Source organism: Lepidochelys kempii, chromosome 14 (assembly GCF_965140265.1).
Source record: "Lepidochelys kempii isolate rLepKem1 chromosome 14, rLepKem1.hap2, whole genome shotgun sequence".
Taxonomy (NCBI): domain Eukaryota; kingdom Metazoa; phylum Chordata; order Testudines; family Cheloniidae; genus Lepidochelys; species Lepidochelys kempii.
Window position 1 is genome coordinate 22,582,552 of NC_133269.1, and position 26,940 is coordinate 22,609,491.

Sequence of the window (26,940 nt, forward strand, 5' to 3'; positions counted from 1 at the left end):
GCAGGGTTTGGCACAGGTGGTCCTGGACCAACTCAGAGGGAAGAGTCATGACCACCACTGCAGCACTGACCTAGGCCTGCTTGGGGGAGTTGGCAGGATGCTGGCACAGTGCAGGAGGGCACTGAGCCCCTACGGTATTAACCTCCGGTCCCCTCCACTCCTCCCACCTCGTCCTCCCTTCCCAGCGTTCTTGCTTTAAAGAAGCTTCAGAGCTTTCCCTCCAGTCCTGTCTCCACCGGCAATTCAGGGAGCACAGCTCTCCTGGGCTGCAGCCCCAGACTGGGAGTTCATAGCTCGCGCTGCGCTTTCACCAGCCGGGAGCTCGCAACATGAGATAAGTGCCAATTAATTTTCTCTTCAACCACTCAGCAATGTAGTGCATCGCGGGGGGGGAGCCCTAACTTCAGTGCACACTACCTGCTCAACCCTCTGGAAAGCAACCCACTTATGTACCATTGGCACCTCCATATAGAGTCCAAAAGACTCAGTCGAGGCCCCCAAGGCTGATCAGGTTGGCTTAATTGTGTGTGTGAGGGAGAGAGAGACAGCTCTGAGCAGCTCCTTCCGCACACCGCAGGGAGCAGGTTCCTGGGGTGGGCACCTGTCACTGGTGGGAGGCCCGGTCTGTGTGGGAAAGGGACAGGCGTCTTTCACGCATGCCGCAGGAGGCCGGTGGGGGCATGTGTGAAAGAAGGTGGTCGGGGTTCACTGGGGAAAGCACCTCAGCTGGTGGGCACAGCTCCCTGGACCACACTGGGAAAGCCCCGGCAAGGGTGGCACTGGGACGACCCCCCAGCAGCGCCTGGTCAGGCTCCTTACGCAGGCATTCTGGCAGGGTGCAACGCACATGTTACCAGGGAGTCTGTCCTAGAGACACCTTCCCGCCCCACCGGCCATTGCCCCAATCACCTCCCCCACACGGACCATCACAGACCCTCCCTCGGGCACCCACTGCAAGTGCTACCGTGGAGAAGTGTCACCAGATCGCCGCTTTGTGCATCTCCAGCATCTCTGAATGCAGTTTAGCTGTTGGAAGTAAGGAGTCAACACCCTGCGGGCAGCCCACTTCCTGCTCCCCACCACAGGGGAGGCGCTCCACTGCTCGGGGGAGTGGGAATTGAATCACAGACGTGACAGGTGGAAACACCCCAGTAGGCAACTGGGCTGGATGGCTCAGAGCAGCACAGGCCCCATTGTTCCGTCCAGCTGTAAGCGTCTCAGGCCATGGGGCTTTGCAACTCCTCTTGGAAAGGCACTTGCATGGGTTAATGGTGTAACTGGCCATGCCCAGAGAAAAAATCTCTCACCGGGCAGCTGGGATCCCCAACAGCTTCCCAGAAGCACAGCCCTGCTCCTTGTGCAGACCCGAGAGCTGGTGCGTGTATGCTACTGACCTGGCATGCTCTCTCCAGCCTCAGCGTTGGCATGCCCCCCTCACTCCCTGCCTGGCCCTGTTCGGCAGGAGGACGTGTGACAAAATGATTCAGCAGCCCAACATCTTCCCAACACCTAGTGATCTCACCATGAGGCCCTGCCCTGCTCGTCCTCACCAGTGATCTCCCCTGCTGGGTCAGAGCTGTCCGCACAGGGGCACTAGCAAGCTCGGGGCGGGAAAGGGGGGGGAACAGCATCTGGAGCCTTCCACCCACTGGCCTGAATGACAGGGCCTGGACCTGAGTCCCAGCAGGACTTGGGCTCTGACCCACACCCCTAGCAGGGTTCTAGCTCCGGGGTCCTCAGTGCTCAGTGATGTGAGTCAGACTGATGTGTGTGTGTATGGATGGAGGGCTTGAGCTCAAACCTGAGTCCGAGCCTGGCTTGGTGTGCAGGGTGGACATACCATTACTGGGCTGAATGAAGCTAACACTACACATGCGCTTGCCTGGTGAGCAATTTACACAGGGATCAGGAATGAGCAGGGAGGCAGGGTCCCACCAGTAGCCAATGGCAGGGGAGGCCGCATTTCTTGTGCTCAGGCCCAACTTGCCCAAGAGCACAGAGCACGAAGGAGCAGCAGTAATTCCAGCTTTGCAAACATCAAAGCACCCCAGAGACCCTGAATGCAGCCAACGCCCCAAAGAATAGCAGCAGATTCCAAACAAGCCTAGGGCATCTCGACACGGGCACCAAACTCCGCGCAGCTTGTTTAAAAATACCCAGAAGAGAGGCACTCGGCTCGTTCGAGCGCTCTGCAGACATTAAACAGCTGCTGTTGTGGGACAGCCCTGGCTCACGGCAGTGAGACAGAGATAAAGCTCTCCAGCAAACAGGGCAGGTGGTTGGCACGGCCCTCCAACAGCAGTGCAGCATGAAGTGACCCACGAGCCAGGCTTCCAAAGCTCTGCAAGTGGAAAAGTTTGAAACAAGGGAGAGATGCAAGGCTGTGAGACGCTCTCAGGGGAAAGTCATCAACCGCTGCCCGGCTCTGAGCAAATGCAGTCAGCAGAGGAGCTGGAAAGGAGACGAGCCAAGAGAGAGTCCGGGGAGGTGGAACAGCATGCTAGGAAAGCCCAGGAATCTGCGCTAGGAGAAGGAGGCTGGAGCTACAGCCCCGAGGGAGATAAGAGGGCTCGTATCTTCCAGCTGCACCTGAGCCTGCGAACACCTTGCCCTTCTTTAGCCTCTGCTATGCAAAGCCCTCACCATGCTCGCCAGCTGATACTGAAAGGTTCAAAGTCACACTGGCAAAACTGGGCACAGTGCCCGGATCACCTGCAGCCCCACCCTGGCCTTTAGTCTCTAGCCCATCCCTTCCGCGACACACCTACGCACTTGCTTCCTCTCCTCATTCCTGTAGCAGTCAGCACACAGAAGCAATCCAAGCCCCGGGAGAAAGTGGCAGGCCCCTCACAGGCCCTGGGGAGAAATTCCTAGTGGGGAGAATCCTGCTCCTCAGCTGGTTTAAGGGCCAAGTGCCATCAGTGTAAATGGAGCATCACTGCACTGGCTGGAACAGAGTTGCTCCTGATTCACAGGGGTGTGACTCCCACCAGAACCCGGCTCCACACAGAGCCAGAGGCAGAGAAACTGTCAGGCGTCTCCTCTCTGTTGGTAATGGGCAGGCAGGATACTGGTCTGCCTTGGTGGGCAACAGGGACTAGACCTGATTGCTCTGGGCAAGGGCAGCACCATCGCCCCCACCTGGCCTCCCACTGTGGGGACTCCGTGGGGTTGCGGTACTAATTCTCTCCCCTCCTCAAACCGCTAGGTCTTTAGAAGTCTCATCAGCATTCACCAGCCCACTTCCTCCCCAACAGGTGAATTCTCCAGCCCTAGAGGGGAACTGGGGGGGAGGGGAGACTGGGCTGACTTTCCTGGCAGCTCCGCTCCATGAGCCAGCTGCCAGGGAGCTAGAGGAGGCTGCAAGGGTCAGAACCCAGTGCAGAGACACAGGCCCTTGGGGTGGCCATCCCTGACTTCTGCAGATCCTCCAAGGCCAGGATACTTGAGGCCTGCCTGTCTGGGGACCAACCCAGCTTCCTCCTGGGGGTGGGACAGATCACTGGAGGAAGAGCCAGCTGGATGGTGAGCCTTATTCACACACCAGATTTTTCTGCCTTTATCTGCAGCTTGGGACGCTCCCGCACCTGCCAGGATCACCAGGGCACGTCCGACCTGATTTGCTCCCTGCCATTGCAGAACCCTCAGGCATCAACACCCCGAGGTCTCTGCTGCAGCACACACCAGTTTAGTCTCCTGAGGATCACGATGCTCTGGTTTAACTGAATTCACCGGGCTCAGCGGAGGGGTGTCAGGGAGGAATGTTAGGGCCCGAGCCCAGCAGGAAGCCAGCCCAGACGAGCTAATGGTCCTTTCCGGCCTTATGAAACTGACATTAACGAGCCAGGAGAGGAATCAGCCAGGTGGGGAGGAGAGTGGCCAAGCAACAGGCCGTGGCCGGGGGGCGAACTAGTTCCCCAGCACAACCAGCCTTGAAAAGGCAGATGTCAAGATGCGGCTGAGCAGAGTGTGGGAGAATCCTCTCCATCCTCAAGTCACCAGTGGGACCTCCCCACAAGCGAGGGCTGTTGGACGGGGCCAGCCAAGCATTCCCAGCAGGGAGAGCCATTCAGCCAGCCGCCTACCACCCAACCCCCAGAGACGCCTGGGAAGCCACAGGCAGTGCTAAACCCTGAGAGGCGCTGCCTTCATGAAGCTACAGGAGCTGAGCCCTTCTCAGGATTTGGATCTAGATGTGGCACCATGTGGCACACTCCCATGAACGCAGAAAACTCTCCGCAGTATGCATCTAGACCCTGCTTCACCCCAGGGAACCATGTACACTAATTGAAGCTGGAAACGCAAAGGCTCATCACTGTATTCAGCAGCCTTATCTCCTGCTGTTGGACAAAGGGAGGGCTCAGCACGAGCCGAGGGCTCTCCGTGTCTGGAATCTCTTGAGAGAACAAAACACGATAGCTACAGGATCGTGCTCAAAATAGAACAAGACGAGATGTGGTCCTATTACATAATCCAAGCTATTCCCCCACCCTGCCGGCTTACTCCCCGGGGAGCCGCCGGGAGCTATTTCTTCCATGTGTGTGCACATGTGCCCGTGTGTGCATGTGCATATATTCACACGTGTATGCGTGTGCAATCATTCAGGCAAAGTGCAAGGCAGCGAGATCAGATTTATGCCCCTTTCTAGTAGGAAAGGATACACGGGGGGAGAGGAGGGGAGAAGGCGCGTGGCCCTCTCTGCTGCGCTCCATGCATGCCCCTTGTTTCCTCAAGAATGAATCGGTCACCTACTCTGAAAGGACCTTCTTAAAAGCACTGCGGAACATCCCTAAAGGGCTGCTTATCTGCAAAGAGTGAGGGTGTAAAAAATACCGTCCCCCCCACCCAAGGGAATATCAGAGTGAGATCTCTGCCCACTTCAGTGGCAAGGACATGTCTAGCCCTACAGAGCCGGCCTGGCCAAGGGAGAGGGAGCCAGAGTCTGTCCCATCTTGTGTGTCAGCAGCAATGCCTACAAAGGCCTCCTCCGCGCTAGCCTTCTCCCTGCAGATTGCCCACCGTGGCTACCACCGGTGCCGCGCTGATGGTGCTAGACACAGTGGCTGGAGCTCCAGCGTATACAAAGCCCTGGAGGCCACTGGCACAGCATCGCCAACCCCAGCTGTTCCCAAATCATCTATGAGGCCACAACAATCCCCTCATTTGCTTAAAAATCACAAGGTTTTTTAAAAATAAAATATATATTTTGAGCTCTTTTCACTCCCCTTCCAGATTTTCACGCTTTTCTCCACAATTATTTCTGCTAGAAACTCTCTCTCTCTTTTCTAATGCAAGCTGAGAAATATACTCCAACGACCCCATGACTCCAGGAGCTGGGACTTTAAGAAACATACCAGCTGTCATGAGACTCATGAGAAAATCGCAAGGACTGGCAACACTGCTGGTAGCCGTTGAACCAATACATCCTGTCAACCTGCTCTGAGCAGGGTTAAATGACTTAAGGCCTAAAATGCCAACAGCTGCTCAAACCAAGGGCACCCATCATTAGAACGGCACCCCTGGGAGCAACTGAGAGAAACAAAGTGAAGTGTAATGAAAACCAGGCCAGACTAGAAATGGCTGAGCACACCTGAGAAGAACCTGCTTTTTGTAAAAGGTGCAACAACAAACCTGTTTGCTCACCGGACTGCAGGCTAGGAACTCGCTGCTTTATTAACTGCATCATAAAGGGGAGAGAACTGAAAATTCCCACTGCCTAAACAGGGAGTGAGGGAGGGTGGAGCATGGCTCCAACCCATACTACTGTGAGTAGCCCATTTAACCCCTTGATGACCACTTTACTACACTGCTTAAATGGGAGCTGAGCGCCTTTGAAACTCCAGCCCCGCATTCAGATCAGGTACACCTGGGCAGACAAACTGAAGCACTCAGAGACACCTGAGCAAGGTGGCTGAATTTCTTACAGTCAGTGACGCAGGTTGAGGAAGGAGCCCTATGTTGTGTCATTTGCTTTTTATGCAAAGGTAATATGAAGGAACCACCTGGGCACAGCAGAGACAGAATAATGGGGTTTACTAACTCTGCACAACACACCAGACCTCATTACATAGCCACACCGCTGCTCCTACAGGCTTCTAAACGCACAATCCAGTGAGCACCACTGGATACTCCCCGATTCCTAAACACTATACCCAGCTTGACTCTCAGATGCCAGGCTGAGTTGGCATGGGTTTAAAGTTAAGCATGTGAGGAGACCCAATGAAATGGGCTTACGGCACTTTGTTGAATCGTAGATAATGGCAAGTCCCATAGAAACAACAGAGCAGGCTTGATAACGGTCCCTTTCCTGTGCCCGGGTATTAAAACAGAGCACGAATCACGATAATGTGCTAGAACAAATAGCAAGAGAGGCGTGACTGTGTGTAACAACCGGAGCCTCTGCAGCCCGACAGAGAGTAAGAGGTAACTCTATAGGCAGAGACACATCTGATTGCAAGCAGTAGCCGCTTTTCCTTAGCAGATTCATTGATGCACTAATAGTAAAATCTCAATCGCAGCTGTCAGGTCACAAGCAAATTGTTCCATGCATGAATAAATCAAACCAAGGGGTAGTGAAAAATGATACTTCCCCAAATCTCCATAAACCTCCTGTCAGATTTATAGGGACCCAGGGGACAGAAGGAAAAATAAAACAGAATCCTGAAAAGCCAATGGATAGAAATATGAGCAATGCTTTCTTGAATAAAAAATCACTGCCGTACATCTGGTGGCATAAATCGAGTGCTTGGAAAGTTAAATAGCATTTTTAACACAGCTGCCAAGGACTCTTTAAGTAGGACATCCGTGGAACTAAAGAGAACCCAATAAAAAAGGGAAAAGAAAGCCAAGCAGAGATGGTTTAAGAAAGATTGTATTAAGACCACAATAGAAATAAGATAATGAGCGTGTTTCCTAACCCAGAGAATAGCAATCCCAGACCTCCTAACCCCCTGCCCACACCCACCGGAGCAGCACTGCTTAGAGAGAAATTATCAGAAAGGAAGGACAGTCCAGTGGTTAGACCACTGCCCTGGGAATAGAGACCTGGCTTCAATTCTATGCTCTGCCACAGACTTCCTGTGTGACCTTGGGCAAATCACTTAGTCCCTCTGTGCCTCAGGTCCCAATCTGTACAAAGAGGATAACAGCCCTGCCCTGCCTCACAGGAGGGGGAGGATAAATACCTTATGACTGTGAGGGGCTCAGATACTATGATATGGGGTGTCTAATATAGACACATTATATGTGCAGGAGGGAAATCTACTCCAAACTAGGGAGGCAACTGCTACAGCTCCTAATGGCATGTTTAGAAGGAATTTAAACCAATGAAAAAGTAACATGATTTAGGAGTTCTGAGCTGTAATATTGGGCAAGAGCACTTTCAACAGCTGTGTAAAGGAACCAACACAGGAATCACTATGCAAGGACAAAAAGCCAGATAAAAAGGTGAAACAAACTGGATAGTGGAAATGATCAGTCATCTCCAAGCACACCTGTAACAAACCAAGGGCACTTCAGCCACAGAAGATTAGAAAGGCTAGAGGCTCGGGGAGGGTATCACTAGGTTTGGAAGGATTCAGTTTGTATTGGTAAATGTCAGTAAACAACATCGATTTCACAGGACACACACAAACTGGCAAAAAAGCATTTCCAGGGTAATCATCAAAATTTACAGACAGACAATGTAAGCAAAATCCTGTGTGAACGTATTAGAGTCAAAGTTCAATGATTTAGACTTTTGAATTAGGCTTGTTACAAAAGGACAGTGAATGAACAGTAAAAACAGGTACGATTTGTTGATTTCAGGATATTTACTCTGTATATGTGGACATGTGAGGTTGCCAATTTGTGTTTTAATCATTTACAAAGCTTTATTTTGAGTCTCTACATTTACTATCATTAAATAATTATCTGACCCCCCCCCACCATTATTCCCACAATTGCGAAAATTTAAATGAATACAAATAGAAAAAAATGCTTAAAAATAAACATTGATATTATCAGTTGAAATAATAATAAAAATAAATCAAATTCTGCCAAGCCTAGACATCAGCCTGCGTCAGAATCCAAGAACAAGGGACGAGGGAGAGTCAGTGAAATTGAAAGGCGGTGAACTTAAAACAGATTCAAGAAAATGCTTTTTCACACAACTGACAATTGACCGGCAGAAGTCACTGCCAGATGTTGCTCAGGCAAGACCGAGAAAGGAATTAGACAATGATAACAAGAGTATCCAGCATGACAATAGGCAATACTAAAATAAATTGAGCTATTTGGAAGGGATCTAAGCCCTCCTGCTTCAGGGCTTTAATCATTCTCTGACTATTGGGGTCAGCAGGGAATTGTGCTTGTGAGCAGGTTATTCCATAACTGCTTACTGTGGGGGTTCTTGCATCTTTCTCTGAAGTATCTGTTGCTGGCTGATGACAGAGGCCAGATACTGGACTAGATGGGCACATGGGTCTGTAGGTTTCCCATGTTCCCATGTGAGATGCAACCCATCCCAAACTCCAACCTTCAGATTAGGAGCAACGTCCTGCTAATGTCATCCTGGTCTCCATCCAGTGACGTCACAGGAGAAACAGTGTCTCAGGTTACTGGAAACAGTGAAAGATTCTTGGATGGAGAGGTCAGAAATAAAGTGTAAATACTTAACATAAAAAAATAAGAACAGCCATACTGGGTCAGACCAAAGGCCCATGTAGCCCAGTATCCTGTCTTCCGACAGTGGCCAATGGACAGAACAGGTAATCCCCAAGTGATCCATCCCCTGTCTCACATTCCCAGCTTCTGGCAAACAGAGGCAAAGGACACCATCCCTGCCCATCCTGGATAATAGCCATTGATGGACCTATCTTCCAGGAACTTATCTAGTTCTTTTTTGAACCCTGTTATAGTCTTGGCCTTCACAACATCCTCTGGCAGTTCCACAGGTTGACTGTGCGTTGTGTGAAGACATATTTCCTTTTTGCTTGTTTTAAACCTGTTGCCTATTAATTGCATTGGGTGACCCCTAGTTCTTGTGGTATGAGAAGGAATAATTTATTTATTTTCTCCATGCCCATCATGATTTTATAGTTGCAACAACATCTGCTTTTCAACCACTCCTCTGGACAAAATTCCCAGCAACAGTAACTCACCCAGTATTATTGTGAGTTGTCTTTGCAGTAACTGTCTGATTTTGAGAGACAGCTGTCAGGGGAGAGAGGCAAAGGAAGAGGGAGAGCTCAGGATTCACCCAGACAGATACACTTGCATAAGCACACACAGAGCACCTCAGCTCCATTAAAAATGTAAGCAGCCTGGGGGCGGGGAATGGGTTTTAAAGTGCAGCTCTGGGCAGGCCAGCTCAGCTGGATGCTGCTAGCAGCATCCCTGTCTCGTGCTGCTGCTCCCTGCACAGGGAGAGCTGCTCTCTTGCAGAGAAACATGCCGGAGCTGTTTTAACATGAAGGGTGCATTTCTTTCCCCTGGGCTCAGCGCTAAGACATGACAATAACGGCCCAGATGTCTCGCCGCCGGCAGCACCAGGCAGAGCATCTAGGGCACAGCGCACGAGTGACACCCAGGACGGCTCATGCCACAGATGCCGGGCTAAAGTTTGCTTGGAGTTCCTGGCAGCTTCTCATTCCAATGCAGGCCCTGGAGCTGTCAATTGGCTAGCAACAGCCACAGACACTGATACGGCCTCACTTGACATGTGGCTAAATAGGAAAAAGGCCACGTAGCCCTGAGCAACTAACTAGCCAGTGGTGTCCCCTACCCCACAGCCAACTGGTGCACGAGCAGCATAGCTGCCCACTGGGAACGCCATCCCCGGTTGGCACCTGTACCTGAGATGGGTGCCGTCCCCTGGTGTCCAGGAAGAGTCCTATGGTTGAAGAGACCGCTGGGTGACGAGCAACGGGTGTACTGAGATACAGCCAGGGCCAAACTCATCCCTGGTGCAACCCCCTGGGCACTAACGGGCATTGGCTAGGGACATTAAAGAGCTAACCATGTCCTAAAGAGAGAGCATTTTTAGGTTGAAAGCTGTAAACAGGGACAGAATGTGAGTCAAGCATGTCAAGCATGGGGCAGGGAAGTCCAATAGGATGAATGGGCTCCCCACGGAGAATGACACGTGGAAAGAGGGATCAGTGCAGAAGGACTCGGGGACATAAACCAAGCTGGAGAGTGTCCTGATTTCATGAGGCGCCTCTGGGCTGGATTCTGACTGATCTTCCTGGCTAGAATTTGCCTCTCTGCTGGGCCCGGGAAGCAGCGTGAGGATCTCGATCCAGGTGAGGGTCAGGCTGGGATGCGCGAGGACAGCCAGTCTCTGGATTAGACAAAGCCAACATCCTGTGAGCTGTTCCCACCAGATTTTGATCCCCCAACGGCAGAAATCTCATTGAGATCAGCAAGATGCCAAGCACTGGAAATCTCCTGGGAGTTGCTGTTCTCACGAGGTTCCAGACACATCCCCACAGAGTCATCGAAGATAAGGCGAAGGGGTCTGAATTCTGATCTCCAGCCCATTAGATTTCAACCAGTTACCCCTGTATTGAGCCCAGTGAGCTGGGTTTGACTAACGCATCTCTTCCTGGAAGGCACCCACTCTTAACAGGAAGTCATCAAGAGATTGAGCATCCACCACTTCCCTTGGCACTTGGTTCCAATGGTTAATCCTTCCGCTTTTAAACAATTGCACAAGATTTTTGAATCGGAACATGTCTGGCTTCAGTCTCCAGCCTTTGGTTCTCGTTCTGCCTTTCTCTGCTCGGCTAAAGAGCCCCTCCGTACCTGGTGGTCCCTCCCCATGATGCTAATCAAGTCACCTCTCGATCATCACAGAAATGTAGGGTGGGAAGGGCTCTCAAGAGGTCCTCTGGTCCTGCCCCACACACTTGATAAGACAAAAAGATTAAATTCCTTAAGTCTCTCACTACATGGCATTTTATCCTATGCTCACATCAGTTTTGTGGCTCTTTTCTGCACCCTCTCCAATTTTTCAACATCCGTTTTAAGACGTGGACACCAGAGCTGGCCGCAGGCTCCATCATCAGTCTCACCAATGCCATACACAGGGGTAAAATCACCCTGCTGCTCTTACTCACCACGCCCGTTTACACCTCCAAAGATCGCATTAACCCTTTGTGCCAGAACACTGCACTGGGAGGTCATGTTGAGCTGTCTGTCCACTGTGACCCCTCAATCTTTTTCAGAGTCCTTGCGTTCCAGGATCCAGTCCCCATTCTGCAGGCTTTTGCCTCCATTCCTTGCTCCTAGATGTAGTGCTTTGTATTTGTCTGTATTAAAATGCCGTTTGTTTGAGCAGGCCCTGCTTACCAAGTGACCCAGATCGCTCTGTATGATGGCCCTGTCCTCATCATTTACTCAGCCACAGATTGTATCCGGAGTGATTTTATACTTACTTCCAGGTCATTGATTAAAATCTTTAGTAATGTTGGGTCTTCTGCTGATCCCTGCAGAATCCCAGTTGAAACATCCCCATTGAATGAGGAGTCCCCAGTAAGAACTACACTTTTTGCGATCTATCAGTTAGCCAGTTCTTAACCCATTTAACATGTGCTGTATTGATAATGTAGAGGGCTATTTTTAAAATCAGAATACTGTGCAGTACTAAGTCAAATGCCTTACTAACGTCTAAGTATTTTACATCTACCCAGTTACCTTTATCAACCAAACTTGCAATCTCCTCAAAGAGTGAAATCAGGTTTGTCTGTTGAGATCTGTTTTCCATAAGACCATGTTGACTGCAGTCATTGTCTTCCTAGCCATTCATTCTTTATCCACTGAATCCCCTTACCAGCACTTCCATTATTTTGCCAATTACTGATGTCAGGCTAACCAGCCTATGGTTACCTGGGTCGTCCTACTTGCCCTTTTTGAATATTGGCTAAACATTAGCACTCTTCCAGTCTTCTGCAATTTCCCTGGTATTCAAAGATTTATAGAAATTAACATCACCGAGTCAGAGATCTCCTCAGCCAACTCTTTTAGGACTCTTGGGTGCTGGGCCTGCTGCTTTCAAAAGGTTTATCCCTTGTAGATGTTGTCTAACATTCTCCTTAGTTACTAATGGACTTGAAAGTATTTCATATAGGCCCCTGATCCTTCTGAATCCAAACCGGGACCAAAGTTGTAGGGGAAGTGGGTTTTAGGTCCTGGGATTTCAGTGTGAGCCACTCGTCCCAGCCCTGACATTTCAGGGCAGAGACTCTGGTTTCAGCTCATTTCTGTGAGGAAGTTAATGGATCCCCAAGACTGGCTGCTGGTTGCAACCTCTGTTTGTCTTGAGGTAGGGGCTGGGGCTGCCAACTCTCTGATTTCCATAATTTTATCTTCCTTCTTGAACAATCCCAAAGGACGGAGGAAAATTAAATACACCTGAAGTGCAGGCACCTCTGGGGAAGAACCCAGCAGCTACTTAACAGCAGGGGAAGGAGCAGGCCCTCATACAAAAAACCCCTAAGAAGCCAGCACTGACAATCTGCTCCGGCTCAGCAGGACACAAGCAGGCAGGTTGATGACTCCCTGGAGACTTGGTTGGTCTCGGTCCATCTGCCCCGCCTTCTGGATGGCCATGAAGCCCGGGCCCATCCTCCAGCCGGCGTGGGAACTGACTGCAGTGGAGCAGGGATTTGCAATGTGCTGCACACGCTGGATGCTGCTGCCAGCACAGAGGATGCTATAATGACCCCCCAGCAGCTCCATCTCTCTGCTCGCAGCACATCTTGCTGATGGGTTGGCAGGTGGGAAACAGACCTACCTGGGCCAGTGGGGAGAGCTTGGCTATGGGCAGATGGGCTCATTGTTGGAGGTTTCCTGCGATGTGCTGGGCACGACTGGAGAGGGAACTCTCTCCTCCCAGGGCGAGGGCACTGTCACCTTCCCAGCCCTGATACACACTGCACAATTTTCATCTGCTGCTCCCTTCCCCCGGCAGCTGCAGCTGTACCTGCTGCACAAGCTCTCAGGACAGCTGTCGCCTTTGATGCCTTAAAGTTTCATGCAACTGACGCCGAGATGAGAGACTTGAGACAGCAGCGGGAGGCAGAACCAGGTCTCCATCTCGCTTTACCTGATCCCTTTGGCGTTCGACCTGCCGTCGTATTCCACTTCCACTGCAGATCCCCGGGAAATGAACCAAGCGGTCAGTGTGATCAAGGGGGTTTCCCGTTCCTTCGCCGAAGGATTTGGAGCAGATGGAAACGACTGGAGCCATGCATGGTACGGATGGGTGCTCCACCAGCCTGCACTGCTGTGCCACGGCTGATCTGCAGTGCCCCCTGGCACAGAGCCCGCACAGTTCTGCTGATGCATTTCAGTCCCGACCTGCTGTTTTGCCAGGTGTGTCTCTCTCTAGTTATCTGTTGTAGGTACCTCTCCAGCCCCCAGTGGCCTGGTATCAGAAGACCTCACACGCCATAATGCATTAATCCTCACAATGCCCCGCTGAGGCAGGGCAATGCTATTACCACATTGTGCAGACGGGGAAGGAGGGCACAGAGCGACGACAGAGATTGCCTCCCTGTCCCTGCAGTTAAAGACATGGCCCTGCTTGTGCTCTCCATTGCGCCCCCTGGAGTGGTGTAAAGAGGAGAATCACCCCTCACCACACACACACACCACACCCCCGCCTCTCACCCGGTCCGGAAACCCAGAACTTTTCATTTCCAGAACGTCACAATAATTTGAACACTTTCCTTTCCCACATTTTGCCGAGCCAAAAACGTTGTGGAAACCGCCCCTTTCCTGCAAAACGCCCTGTTTGGGCACGTTGCTGTTTTCCACCAAAAACAGTTTCAGCAAAAAATTTCCAACTTATCTACGGCCCAATCCTGAGAGATGCTGAGCGCCTTCAGCTCCCCCGGAGCCCAGGGTGTGCACGGCCAAAGTGGGGGAGGTGTTAAAGAGCGCGCCCTGAGGGGGCTGGAACTAGGTGGGGGAGAAAGGGACAGGTCAGGCTGCACAGCTGGGACCCTTTCTGACCCCCAGCTCTGTGCAGAGCATCCCTAGGGATGTGCTGGCACATTTAAAACTAGATCGGGCAATGCCCCAGTAAATGTGCAGTACTGAATGGCTGTGCACTGTCCCAGGGAGGGGGCTGGAGGGTCTAACAGGATGCTCCCATCTCTGTGAGAACAGCAGCACGGCCCATCTAACGCGAATTCCCGGCTGTCTTCCAGAGCCATAAGTGGGCATGCTCCGACCACCCCGAGCAGGCTGTGCCAGGCCTTGTGTTCCTATGGCTGGAAACGGAGTGTGGCCAGTGCTGGGGGCTTGCTGTGACTGCAGATGACTGGAGACCAAAGGGACCGGGAGATGCAGCTCCTAGCGACGGATGCTACAGCTGCTTGGCTGTGCTGCTATGCTACCCACACCTGGAGGTGCGACAGCCACTCCTCAACGCCACGCTCTGCCTGGAGGAGTTACAGTCTGCAGGGCCAGGCAGAGCTGGGCAGTGGGGAGCAGAGACCACCAAGCGCAGTCTGAACAGGGCTGACCAGCTTTGTGCAAAAGCAGACCCAGTCCCTCCCAGGGGGTGCAGGCTGGGCAGGAAGTGTGATCCCATAGCCAGGGCACCAGAGCAACGACCTAGGAGTCAGGACTCCTGGCTTCTGTTCCTGCCCCTGCCACGGGCAGAGCTGGGTTGGTTCCGGCCACAGAGGGAAATGGGTCATGTCGGCACTGCAGGCTGGGGAAGGACTTGCTGCGTCCAGGGGTCCCTACTCTCAGAATTTAGCAGCCTCTGTCCCCAGTATATGCTCCCCAGCGTCACTGCAAAACTCCCGCAGTCAGCCCATCCCCAGGGACCATGCCCAGGGAAGAGGACAGTCTGGTGAGTGCGGCGCCGGCATGGGACTCTGGAGATCAGGGTTCATTCAACTGGAGAAAAGTCGCCAAGGAATCTTCAAAGAACACAAGCCACCCGGACCACAAAGGGGCACTGTTTCAGCATCAGCACAGAGAGATGAGACACGACAAACTAACCACCAGCAGCACTTGCTGCAGGGCTGGGATAATGCTGGAGGTCTCCCAGCCCAGAACCACCCAGCCCAGCCCTGCCAGGGAAAATCCGCAGTGGGGTTGAGTGCCTCTGGGAGCCGAGAGAGCAGGGGGCGAGATGGGTGGAGGGGTTTCACTTTACAAATGCCAGAGTCCCTTGGCAGGGATTTCTCTGGCACTGGTGAGGCTCCAGGGGGCCCCTTGCCTACGCCGGGCTGATGAGACATTGTGTGTACGTGCACAGAGGGAGGGTCTCAGGATCCCAGGAAAGGGGATAATCTACTGGTTAAACGGGATCCAACCAGAGAGCCCGCTGCCAAAACGCAGGCAGGGATTAGGGCGAGCTGAGGTGGGCAGCCCGGCCCCGCTCCTCTCCCGCCTGGCTGGGCTCACCACCCAACTCCTGAACTGGCTGCTTCTGCTGGCAGAGCCCAGCAGGACCGGGTCTGCAGCCAGGGCTTTCCCACTGCCCTGGCCCAGCACAGCTCCGGCCTAACCACAAAGCCAAGGGACCCATCCCCTGGGGAATCGAGCCCGCTGCCCCCTAACCCTCAGGCCACAAGGGGGCAGGGTCCCTGCCCTGCCCTTGCGTGGGAGCCCTGTAATCACCATGCCCTGCCCACTGGATTTCTTTAAGATCTTGGTGAAGCTGGGGCTGGCGGAAGGTGCCAGACTGACAGGTCTGGAGACAGGGGGCTCTGCTCATCCCCGACCCTGCCCAGTGGGGCAACCTCCGCCCACACATGCTGCTCCCTGTCCCCTGGGGCCAGTGGAGAGCTCAGGCCCTGGGGGCCATTCGATCCTGCTCTGCCTACAAGGGGGGAGGGAAGTACGTGGTGGGCACTAGGAACCAGGCCGAGACACCACCAGATCCACGTATGGCTTGGCCCAGACTGGCTTCATCTCCTGCCCCTCTCCCTTGAGCAAGTCAATCCTCCCCCTCCCCCCGCCCCACTGCGCTGATACCCCTAGTTCCCAGGGGGTCACCACGATCTCTCTGACGGGCTCAGTGCCACCTCTGGGTGCCAATGGGAGCTCAGTACACGACAGAGGCCCCACAATGCCCCGGACACCCGCACTGCCATTCCCAGCAGGAGCAGTGTTACCTCCCTGCAATCAGCGTGAAATCGAGCAGGAGCTCATCCTGTGGGCTGTCAGCCTCCTGCCCCTCAGGAACAGGGACAGGGAACTCCACTCCCACCCCCAGCCTCTGGGTCCTGACCGGAGAAGAGCGGAGGGGGTAGAAGCAGAGTGGGGAAGGAGGACACAGGCAGCCTGCCCAGGAGGGGTGGACCCCACGGGGTCCAGCATGGGGAGGAGTTTAGGGTGAGCAGGGCGTGATTGCCCAGCACCCCTAGCAGGGGTGCTCTCGGATATGTGGCATGGCTCCCCTCCCCTCCTGCAGCCAGGTGGGAAGAACCGTGCCCCCTCCTGCTCCCATTCCCTTGGCCCCTGCAGGCCTGCCCCAAGCACCAGCTCCAGGATCTTAGTGCTTAGAGACTGGGGACCCATTGCAGCTGGTGAGTTCAGCCAGGTGTTGCCCAGGGGCCATCCCCAAAGTGCAGGGGCTAAGAACCCAACGGCCACACAGAGGGAGGCCAGGACTGAGATCCAGAGAGCAGGAGAGAATACCGAACTCCAGCCTCCCCATACACCCACACTGAGGTCCTGTTTTCAGGAGGAAGGCCCAGCCCAAGAGGGGGAGGGGGGCAGCTGCATGCAAAGGGGCTACTGAAACTTGCTAATGCTGTCTAAAGCCCAGTGCTGAGCTGGGGGAGCTGGGCCCAAGCAGAGCCCAAGCCGTGCTCCAGGGAACTGCAGCTGCAGGGGAATGCAGTGGGCCAACAGTTCCAGCGATTCACACCCCTGCAAGAATAGCGCCCCGGTGAAATAGTATTAAACACGAGCCAGAGGAATGGGGTGGGGGACATGCAGCACGGGAACCCCCCCACTCCTGCCCCTCTCTCCAAGGATGCTGGAGGGGCCAAAAATACTCAGAGGGAAGTTCTGACCACCAATCTACCCTCATCCACTAAGGCCTGGAAGCGGGCCCCATCCTCTTCAGGGAGCTTGGCTTTAAATTCCATACACTTTGTGTAACTAGTAAAATCAGGTTTGGCCAAGAGGGCCTCGTCATTTGAGATCCGGAACTGGAGGGAGGTGGAAGAGAAGATTGAGTGACTTCTGCCCCCTATCAGAGGGAGCAGCCTTTGTGGGGCAGGGGCTTGGACTGCTCTGTAGCTGCCTGCACCAGCAATGAGTTAGACAGCGGGTGAGAGAACAAAAACTCTCCTCTCTTGAATGGAACAAAGTTACACTTCTCCACCCTCCTGGGGTGGAAGCAGCAGCTGTAGAAGGGATGGGAGCACCAGGAGCAATTTATCCTGAGCCTTCACCATCAGAGCTGATGTCCGACTTGTCGAATCTGGGTCCTTCTCCTGTCTAAGTCCTTAGCACCAGTGCATGCCAGCTCTCCTGACTTTGATGGGCCTGGAGAGGGATCCTCTCTCTTCAGGACAGACTTAGACGAAGATGGCTTGTCCTTATTGTCTATGGCCATGCCCCTTGCTCTCAAGCCTTCTCCTTTGGCTTAACAGTCTTAGCCTCTGTTCCCAAGCTCATGCTCAGCGGGGCGCTGCCCGCTTTGTGAGACTGATGTATGGGGTGGGAGACTGATGAATGGGTGACAGGGGATGGACTCTCAATGACTGCCTGTTCTGTTCATTCCCTCTGGGGCACCTGGCAGTGGCCACTGTCAGAGACAGGATACTGGGCTAGATGGACCTTTGATCTGACTCCATATGGCCATTCTTATGAATCCTAGGACTCTGGGCATAATCCCAGACTTCTCAGGGGGGGAAATCCGCAGGTGGGGAATTAAAAGGGGAAAACGCTATCCAAGCATGTGCAGGCCAACGGGCACTGCTTGCAAAACATCCTGGCCTCAGGCACATGGTGTGCCTGCATATCCCCTGTGTGGAGTACACGTAGGGACCAGCACTCAAAGAAGAACTGGCAATTACCCATCGAAGCCGGCAGAGAAACACAGCTGGAAAGCGGGTGTGAGATCAGAGCCTGGCCGGAGCTTGCAAAGCGCTTGGAGTTGACAAGCCCTATGGAAATGGGAGGCACTGAGTTATGCTGTGCTCCCCCGCCCTGAGGGCTGCAGGCGGGAGGAGATGGCAACTGTCACGGGTGGTCAAGATTCTGATGAGAGCTGAACTGTAATCCTCTCTCTGAGGAGCGCATGGGAGCTAGGAGGCAGGGGACGGCTGGATTGGCCCTGCTTGACTGAGCGGCTGTTCCTCTTCAGAGCGCAGGATGCAAGTGCTGGCTCGCACGGCGAGGAAACAGCTTGTAATGGACGGGCAAACTGGCAGAAACTGTAGAAAAGAACAGAATTATCTAATACCGAAATAAACACGATATGCTGGGGAAGAGTTAACACAGCTTTTGTAAAGGGAAGTATGCCTCACCAATCTGTTAGAATTCTTTGAGGGAGTCAGCATGTGGAGAAGGGGGACCCAGTGAACATAGTGTACTTGGACTTTCGGAAAGCTTTTGAAAAGATCCCTCGCCAAAGGGTCTTAAGTAAACTAAGTAGTCATGGGATAAGAGGGAAGGTCCTCTCTGGATCTAAAAGATAGGAAACAAGGGTAGGAATAAATGGACAGTTTTCACAATGGAGAAAGGTAAATAGCAGGAACCCCCAAGGATCTGTGCGGGGTCCTGTGATGTTCATTAAGAAGCTGGAAAAGGGGAGTGAACAACAGAGTGGCACATTTGCTGGCTGCGAAGAGTTACAAAGGGATCTCACAAAACTGGGTGACTGAGCAACAAAATGGGAGACGAAATTTAACATTGATAGGTGCAAAGTAATGCACACTGGAAAAAATTATTCCAACTAGACCGATATAATGATGAGGTCTAAATTGACTTTTGACACTCAAGAAGGAGATCTTGGAATCATCATGGATCGTTCTCTGAAAACTTCTGCTCAGTCCGTATCAGCAGTCAAAAGGGCTAGGAACTATTAAGAAAGGGATAGAAAATAAGACAGAAAATATAATGCCACTCCATAAATCCATGGTGCACCCACCCCTGGAATACTGTGTCCAGTTTTGGTCACTCCATCTCAAAGAGGATACAGTGGAACTGGACAAGGTTCAGAGAAGGGCATGGAATGGCTTCCATATGAGGAGAGACTGAAAAGATTAGGGCTTTTCAGCTTGGAAAAGAGACGACTAAGGGGGGATATGTTTGAGGTCTATAAAATCATGACTGGTGTGGAGAAAGTGAATAAGGAAGTGCTATTTACCCCTTCACACAACACAAGAACCAGGGGTCACCAAATGAAATAAATGGGCAGCAGGTTTAACACAAACAAGAGGAAATACTTCTTCACACAACGCACAGTCAACCTGTGGAACTCATTGCCAGGGGATGTTGTGAAAGCCAAAACTATAACTGGGTTCAACAAAGAACTGGATAAGTTCATGGTGAGTAGGTCTACAAATGACCATAAGCCAGATGGTCAGGGATGTAATCCCATGCTCCGGCCAATCCTAAACCTCTGGCTGCCAGAAGCTGGGCGGGGCACTTTGGGGTTTTCAATGGGCACTGGAGCACCGGAGGGAGGAGAGCACTGGCAAACGCAGAGATGGCAGCCGGGCGGCACAGGCTTTAATGTCCCACAGAATTAGCCTGTATGAAGCTGCCCAGGAACTCGCGTTAATTGCTGGTCCCCCCCGGGGATGGGGGGCAGTGGAGATGTCTGCACCGAGCATGGCTGGGATCCTGCCGGTCACGAGCACTGACAGGCTACCCTGTGCTGGGCACTTAGCCTCAGCCTCACTTCGCTAGAGACCACGCTTCAGAGCAGAGTGTGTGGCCAGAGGTGAAACGAGTGTGGCAGGGCTCAGCCTTATCCCAGTGGTCTGTAGAAGAAAAGAGCCATGCTCCCGGACAGGGCAGGAGCTGGAGTAGCAGCAGGTGAAGAAAGAGGTGCATTCACTGGCAGGGTTATGTGGGCACCAGGATTGGATTGAGGTGTTTATCCCACGAGGCAGGGCAGTGCTATTATCCCTATTCCATAAATGGGAAACTGAGGCACAGGGAAGTTAAGGGACTTACCAACAATCACACTGAGTGTCTGGGGCAGAGCAGGGACTTGAACCCAGATCTCCCAACTCACAGGCTAGTGCCCTACCCACTGGACAAGACTTCCCCACTTCACAGTCTTCCCCTTCAGATGCCCAACCCTGTGCCCGGCATTTGAGCGCCATCTGAAAGGACACTGCCTCCCTGAGGTGACTGAATGGGTGGGGGAGGAACAGCCCAAAGCCGGACCCCTCCTAAGGCCAGGGTGCCCGTGAAGGCGGATGTGCCGCTGGCAGCGGGCCGGCCAAGCAGCTGTGTGCCGCGAATCACAAGCAGCACATTATTTGCCATCCCCTTTCAGCCCCAGCTCAGACACCATTCAGCCCCAGCTGCTTGCCTGGCCTCCCGAAGCCGGAGCACACAATGGGAGAGCAGCAGCTTTCAAAGCTCTGCCTTTCCCTATTGTCTCTCTCCGGGACCCAGCCTGGCAACCCCATTCAAGGCCCAGCCAAGGATGGAAACGGGGTCAGGGGCCCTCCTGAGGGGCCTGCAGCCCGCGCAAGGCGCAGTGTGGGCGCCGTGGCCAGATGAAGGCAGAGGAACCTCGTTAAATCTGCTGAGCGCTCCAGCAGCAGGGGGCGCGACTGAACAGAGGGGCAGGGCTATAACCATCAATAGGCTAGGCCAGTGTGTTGTGACAAGGGAACTGCTCCCTGCCGGGCCTGTCCCTGCCCCACACTGAACTCACTGTGTGTCTGCGATGCTGCACCGCCCCCCGGCAGGCACACGGGCCCCTTTGCAGTATCTGCATGTGCTGTGTTGACGCAGCCCCTCCCCGACCCGAATGCTGGCTGGGGGCAGCATGGACACCACCATGCCGGAGGTCAGACTAGGCAACCAAAATGGTCCCCTGTGGCCTGAGAATCTCTGAAAGCCTCTTCTCCCCCAGCTAAAGAAGCTCCACGATATGTCGCAGCAAAGCCCCAGGCACGAACACCACGATCGCCGGCTCATGCACACGCCCAGCGCCCTGGGAAGAGAACCCAGGAGCCCGGGTTGGAGAAAGCGCCCAGGGTGACAAGAGGAGCTGCGCTAACTGGCACCAGCAGTCGGGCTTTTATCCTCTGCAGGCAGCAGCCGCTCCCCACGGGTGGTGCGGTGACACTCACTGCCCTCACGCCGCAATGGCACAACCAAGCAGATCCGTCCGGGGAAAAGGCTTGGCCCGGGGCACAGGTCCCTCCACTGGCGGGAGGAAAATACCAACAGCCAAGGGGCCAATCAGCCATGTTCTCACCCCCAATTCCCCCCGCCCCCGCCAAGAGTCACGGCATAAACCGAGACTATTCCCCAGTGTCCGCAAAACACCCCAGCCTCAGACTGGCTGAGGAGGATCCTGTGGGAGGAGTGAGGGGACATGATAAGAGGGCACCAAATCCATGGTCCCATCTATCTACCCATGGTTCCTACCTGGCCCCCCTCACCACAGTACCTGAGCATCTCACAGCCTTTGACATGTTTATCTTCAGCCTACAGGTCTTTGCCATTGTCCCAGTGCTGCTCTAACACAGCAGCCACGCAGAACTTTACTCCGATTCCCCTGCCCCAAGGGTGTAGGCTCTTACTGTGTGAGAATCTGTTAGCAGTGCAGGGCCTAGGACACACTGCTGAGCAGCTCTGATCCCATCCACTAGAGAGCAGTGGTGAGACATACACCCCAGCCAGCTCCTTACAACAGCAGTGCCCTGGGGAGAGAGTGCAGAGACGTCTGGCAGGGGAGGGTAAAGGACACTGACCTTGCCCGCTATCCTAGCCTTCTGGCTGGGTGATGAGGAGCCCAGATCTTCGTGCATTCTGTCCAGCAACCAGAGCAGGAACTCCAGGGCGTCGTGCTGCGAGTTCCCCCGGAACTGAGCGCCATACTTGGCGACGATATTCTGCAACACAAGAGAAGGACAGAGGACTGGCATTAGCTCTTTGGTACCTGACAGGACACAAGCGAGCTCACGGGGGATGGCACACAGCTGATTAGTATGCCATGGGCCCGCTTCCTGCAGCCACATCACCTTGGGCTGATCTTGGCATGTCTCACACGCTAACTGGGCTGGGAAGAACCAGGAGTTGGAGGAGAGACCTCTGCACTCCAGGCAGCCTTGCTGGTGACCCTGTAGGGGGCACTTCCCCGCTGAGTTTGTGGCCGTGCGGGGCACAGAATTGTTCAGACTGAAATCTAAGCTCCTCCAGACTCCCGGCTCACCCAGCTCCAGCTCGGGTTCCTGCCGAACCCTGCTTGCCTCTCCCATGGAATTGTTTCTTCCTTGCCCTGCTAGAAAGACCCTGGTCCCCAATGCTGCTGGCATGGGACGCTGCATCCTACCTCATGGGGTGGGGCCCGCAGATCAGAATGCCCAGCCACCAAGAGACAGCACCAAAGTCAACAGCTGATGATCACAGAGACCATCAGAGAGCTGAGTGTTTTTGACCAGGCCCACGCTGGACTACTGATCTACAGCCAAGGCGCTGCATGGTCCATCACCAGTCCCCAGGTCCTGCCCATCCCGCCTCTGGCTAGGGTTTCTAGCTGCTGGAGGGTAACAGCCTGCCCTGCATGCAAGGGAAGAGAAGACACCGAGTCAATGGGCCAGGTTATTCCCTAGCGTAACTCCACCAAAGTCCATGTAGGGGAGTCTGGCACAGTGGGTCCATTTGCTACCACAAGTGCTATTTACTATGGAAGTTTCCCTACTGTTAAGCTGGTTAAACAATCGCTTGCAATCGACAGACAGGGAATTCAGGGTCCTGGATTAAGCCTCTAAGGAGCTGAGCCCCTTTGCGCATCCCAGCTGTTTGACTTTTTATCTCAGGGCTGTTGTTTGCACTGCTCCAGGGCAAATGAAGCCTCTGAGTCATTGCCAGCACTCCAGAGGGGCTGCAGGGTCTCTGGTTTATGCAGGAAGCTGGGCTGTTCTTCGCTGCTCTTTGTTAATAAAGGGAATAGTTTAAGGAAATAATTGTCTCTGTTACCAGATGTGTTTTATTACAAGTGCAGCCTTCTAATGGCGTTTGCAATGTGCTGAGCTGGGTTTCCTTTGGGTGTGTCCACACTGCACACTAAGCCGGACTCTGACTCATGTTTGAGCCCAAACCCCACTTCTGTCTACACGCACATCAGCCTGACTCGGGTCAGTGAGCACTCAGGACCCAGGTCCCAGGACCCTGCTGGGAGTGTCAGAGCCCGAGTCCTGCTGTGACTCGGGTCTAAGCCCTGTCACCATGCAGTGTGCACACAGGTTTAACTGAAGACCTGAGGCAGAAGGTCCACGCGATGCAGTGTGGACACATTAACACGGCTGGGAGACACGGGTCCAGCAATGGTAAGCCCAGGTTTACAGTGCAGCATGGAAACGCCGAGTCTCCCAGCCCTGGGTTTACAATGCAGTGTAGATAGACAAAGCCTTCCAGGCTCCTGACCAGGACTGCACAGCAAGCCAAGAAGAGAGGATCCCCAGAAAAACTCCACGCCACCAGTGCATGGGGGCTGGTGGGTGTCTAGTCAGTGCAGTGCAGGGCCGGTGGGTGTATCCGTAGTGCAGGGCAAGTCCCCATGCAGGGCAGACATGCTCAATAGATTAAAGAGTTCATATACTTCGCTCGCAGCATGACACTAGCGCCCGGGGTGGGCACATACACCTAGTGAGAGACAGGCCTGGCCCCTCACAGCTTCCAACCAAAGCAGACAAGACTGACTAAGGAAATAACATCCGCAGAGAGATTAAGTGACTTGACTTTGGGGATTGGTCCTGCTTTGAGCAGGGGGTTGGACTAGATGACCTCCTGAGGTCCCTTCCAACCCTGATATTCTATGATTCTATGACTAAGGTTGTGCAAGCAATCTGTGGCAGAGCTGGGAACTAAACCCAGATCTCCCAAGCCCCACGCCAATCCTTTAACCACTAGACCATCCTGCTCTCCGTCCAGTGTCTGGGCTTTAATTTCAGGAACTTCTAGGCCACGGGGAACTCTAGCTATCCCATTTGGCCTGTGCCTGGAGGCTAACTCTCTCTTCACACACATTACTGCATACTGAGCCAGTTTCTAGACACCATTACACTCATTAAGTGCAACACTCGAAGACCTGAAGCCGGGCTGCTAAGTGCTGGGGAATCTGCAGGAAAAGCACAAGCGGGAGCGTGCATGCCAAGTGGAAAGCAACACGCCAGCCTTGTAAAAACAAACAGCTGCGCGGAAACGCTGCCACGCTGCTCCAGAAATCAATTAGAGAGCTGCCAACGCCTGGCGGAAAGCAGCCTATTTACAGGCAGCCTGCTTTGCTCTCCCCACGGGCCTCTGCAAAGACAGCAGAGCACTGGCGACAGATTCCTCACTGGCAGCTCCTTCAACCCCAAAATCCCATATAACCCCCCTGCACAGGCATCCACAGCACAGAGCCCCTCAGCCAGCCAGGGAGACAGCATGGTCCCAGGGTAGGACACAAGCCTGGGAGAGAGGAGCAGGGGGGTCGATTCCCAGCTCTCACAGACGCGCGCTGGCTGGATGACCTTGGGCAAGTTTGTACCTCAGTTTCCCCACCCCGAAGAGGAGGAGAATGACATGGATCCAGCTGCGGGAATAGCTATGACAGCCCAGGATGTGACGCAGGCATTAGTGGCTATTAGTACAGGGGTGCAATTCTGCCCTACGCCCTGATCCTCTAAGGGAGTTCGTGCAAGGCTGTTGTGTTTCCTGGGGGACCCAGCTGCCTGGCAAGGGAGTTACAAAACTGTGACCTTTCTGACAGCACTGGCAACGAGTGCCAACGGGTGACACGGGCCCCGTCTGCCTGCAGCTGGACTGACACCCAGCAGGTGCTCTGAGTGGTGCTGGCTCCTTCCGACTGCAGCCCAAGAGGGGAAGGTTTTGTGTCCCTGTGCCAGGACCCAGAAGCCTCTCCCGGATTCCAGCCCTAACTAGCCTTCGCCAGGGAAGGGTGCCAGGCAGGGCTGGAATACAGGAAAGCAGCTGCTTGGTAGCCAGGGGAGGGGAGAGCAGAGTCCCCGGGGTCCTCGCTGGAGGCGTTGTCCCCCTCATCCCTTCGGAGCAGCCCAGCAGTCCCCGCACAGGCCCACGGCCAATGGGACGCCCGTCTGTGCTGCCCCGCGGCCTAATCTTTACTCGGGGCCGGAAAAACAGGTTTGCAGAGCAACAGCACCATGGAGACAAGGGTTAGGCAGATCCGGAAGTGAGCCAGGCCGGGCTGAAGTGTGTGTAGGGGAGACACAGCACAAGGGGGAAGTGGGCATGATAGAATTTGGGAGGATCCTTAAAGGCCCTACCCTGCCCCCGCCAGCCCCTCCCAGGAGGTGTGGGGGGAGATGCAGTGGGGTCCCACACTGGAGCAGATACCGTAGCAGCTGCCAGTGCCAGCCCAGGCCTGAGCCTTCCTGCCACACAGGGATTGCTCCGTGGGCAAGCTGAGGGCACGGGGGACAAACGCAGCGTGCAGAGGCAATTTCAAGTATGTGCAATAATGCACTGGACATAGTGCCCCGGGGGGCCAGGGAGAGACTGGGAGACCCCATTGGAGGTCGTGCCCAGGGGGCCATGTAGCAGCCAGGGGGGTCCTGTGAGAGGCAGTGCCCCAGGGCCAGCTGAGTTGGGGGGCAGGCCCAGCATTAGCTCACAGCTGAGTCAACCAGAAAGGGGAGGGTGGCTATGAAGAGCGCCCACCCAGCCTGCCCCCCACCTCCCCGAGCTGACTTCGGTCTGAGCGCACCTGCTTAGGCCCCTCAAAAGGGACAGTAACACCCAGCTGCTAAGGAACCAGGCCCCCATCACTGGGACCCCCTCGCCGCTGGCACCGCTAGCCCCTGCTATTTGCCCCCACCCCAGTGCAGTCCCTTGCCCCAGCCCCTGCAGGAATCAAGCTACTGCTGTCCTGAGCCATAAATAGCCGAGCTGAATTTAGCTGTGAGGTCGGGGACGTGCCCCGGGCTGCTCAGCGCCTGGCGAGGCCCATTGCTCAGCAGCTCTGCAAATTGAAGTTGAGTGGCCAGAGCATCTCGGAAATGAAACCTGTCCTAATTAGAGCACTGAGCGGCTAACAGGTTCAGCAGCCCCTAATCCCTAGCGGTGTGCTCTCACCCCCCGGCAGCACAGAGCCAGCACCAGCTGTGCCCACCCGCTCCCCGTGCCCACCCAGGGGCTCCCACGGCTCCATCTTCTCCAGGTGGCTGAGTCCAGCCCCGGGTCCCACAGCAGAGGGGAGAGGCTGCCATCAGCCCTGGTCCTGAGGGGCTCGGTCATCCCAGGCCATTCCCTAAATCTGGGAACAGTGCCAGATTCACAGCCCTGCAGGCCTCTGGGTATCCGCAAGGGGGCGAGCTCCTAACACTTGCTCTGGCGCTGTCCCCTGCACACACGGACAGAGTGCTGCCAGCCAGGGGGCAAATGGGGGAGCCCGTCTCCCCGCTCCTGGGGTACGCTGCCCCACCCCCCTGTCCACCACCACAGATCAGGCCAGCTCATCGCAGCCAGCCCCCCGGCGTTACAGGGACCAGGCTGGGCTGGATCAGAACCTCTGATCCAGTCCCAATCCCCTGAGCCAAGTTACGCCCCCAGCAGCAGCCCTGCCAGGTGCCTGACCGCCCAACTCAGGCTGTTGCCCTGAATAAGGATGTCGGGATTTGGCCCCCAGAGGGAGAATGCCGGTCTGGATAGCAGAGCTACTGATCCCCTTGTTCTCTCCTGAAGGGAACTACTGGAAGGCCCCTGAACTGGGCTGAAGGGAGCCTAGCTCATCACCCTGGTTTGGGGCAGTTCTCTGGC

At 54.3% G+C, this 26,940-nt stretch overlaps 1 protein-coding gene across 1 annotated transcript in view; it reads right to left on the reverse strand.

The window, feature by feature from the left end:
- USP43 (ubiquitin specific peptidase 43) overlaps positions 1–26,940 on the reverse strand; it is a 186,078-nt gene that overhangs the window by 137,175 nt on the left and 21,963 nt on the right. Inside the window, exon 2 of the mRNA XM_073310194.1 lies at positions 21,912–22,052. Coding sequence (XP_073166295.1) covers positions 21,912–22,052 — 141 coding nt within the window. The remainder of the gene's footprint in view (positions 1–21,911; positions 22,053–26,940) is intronic.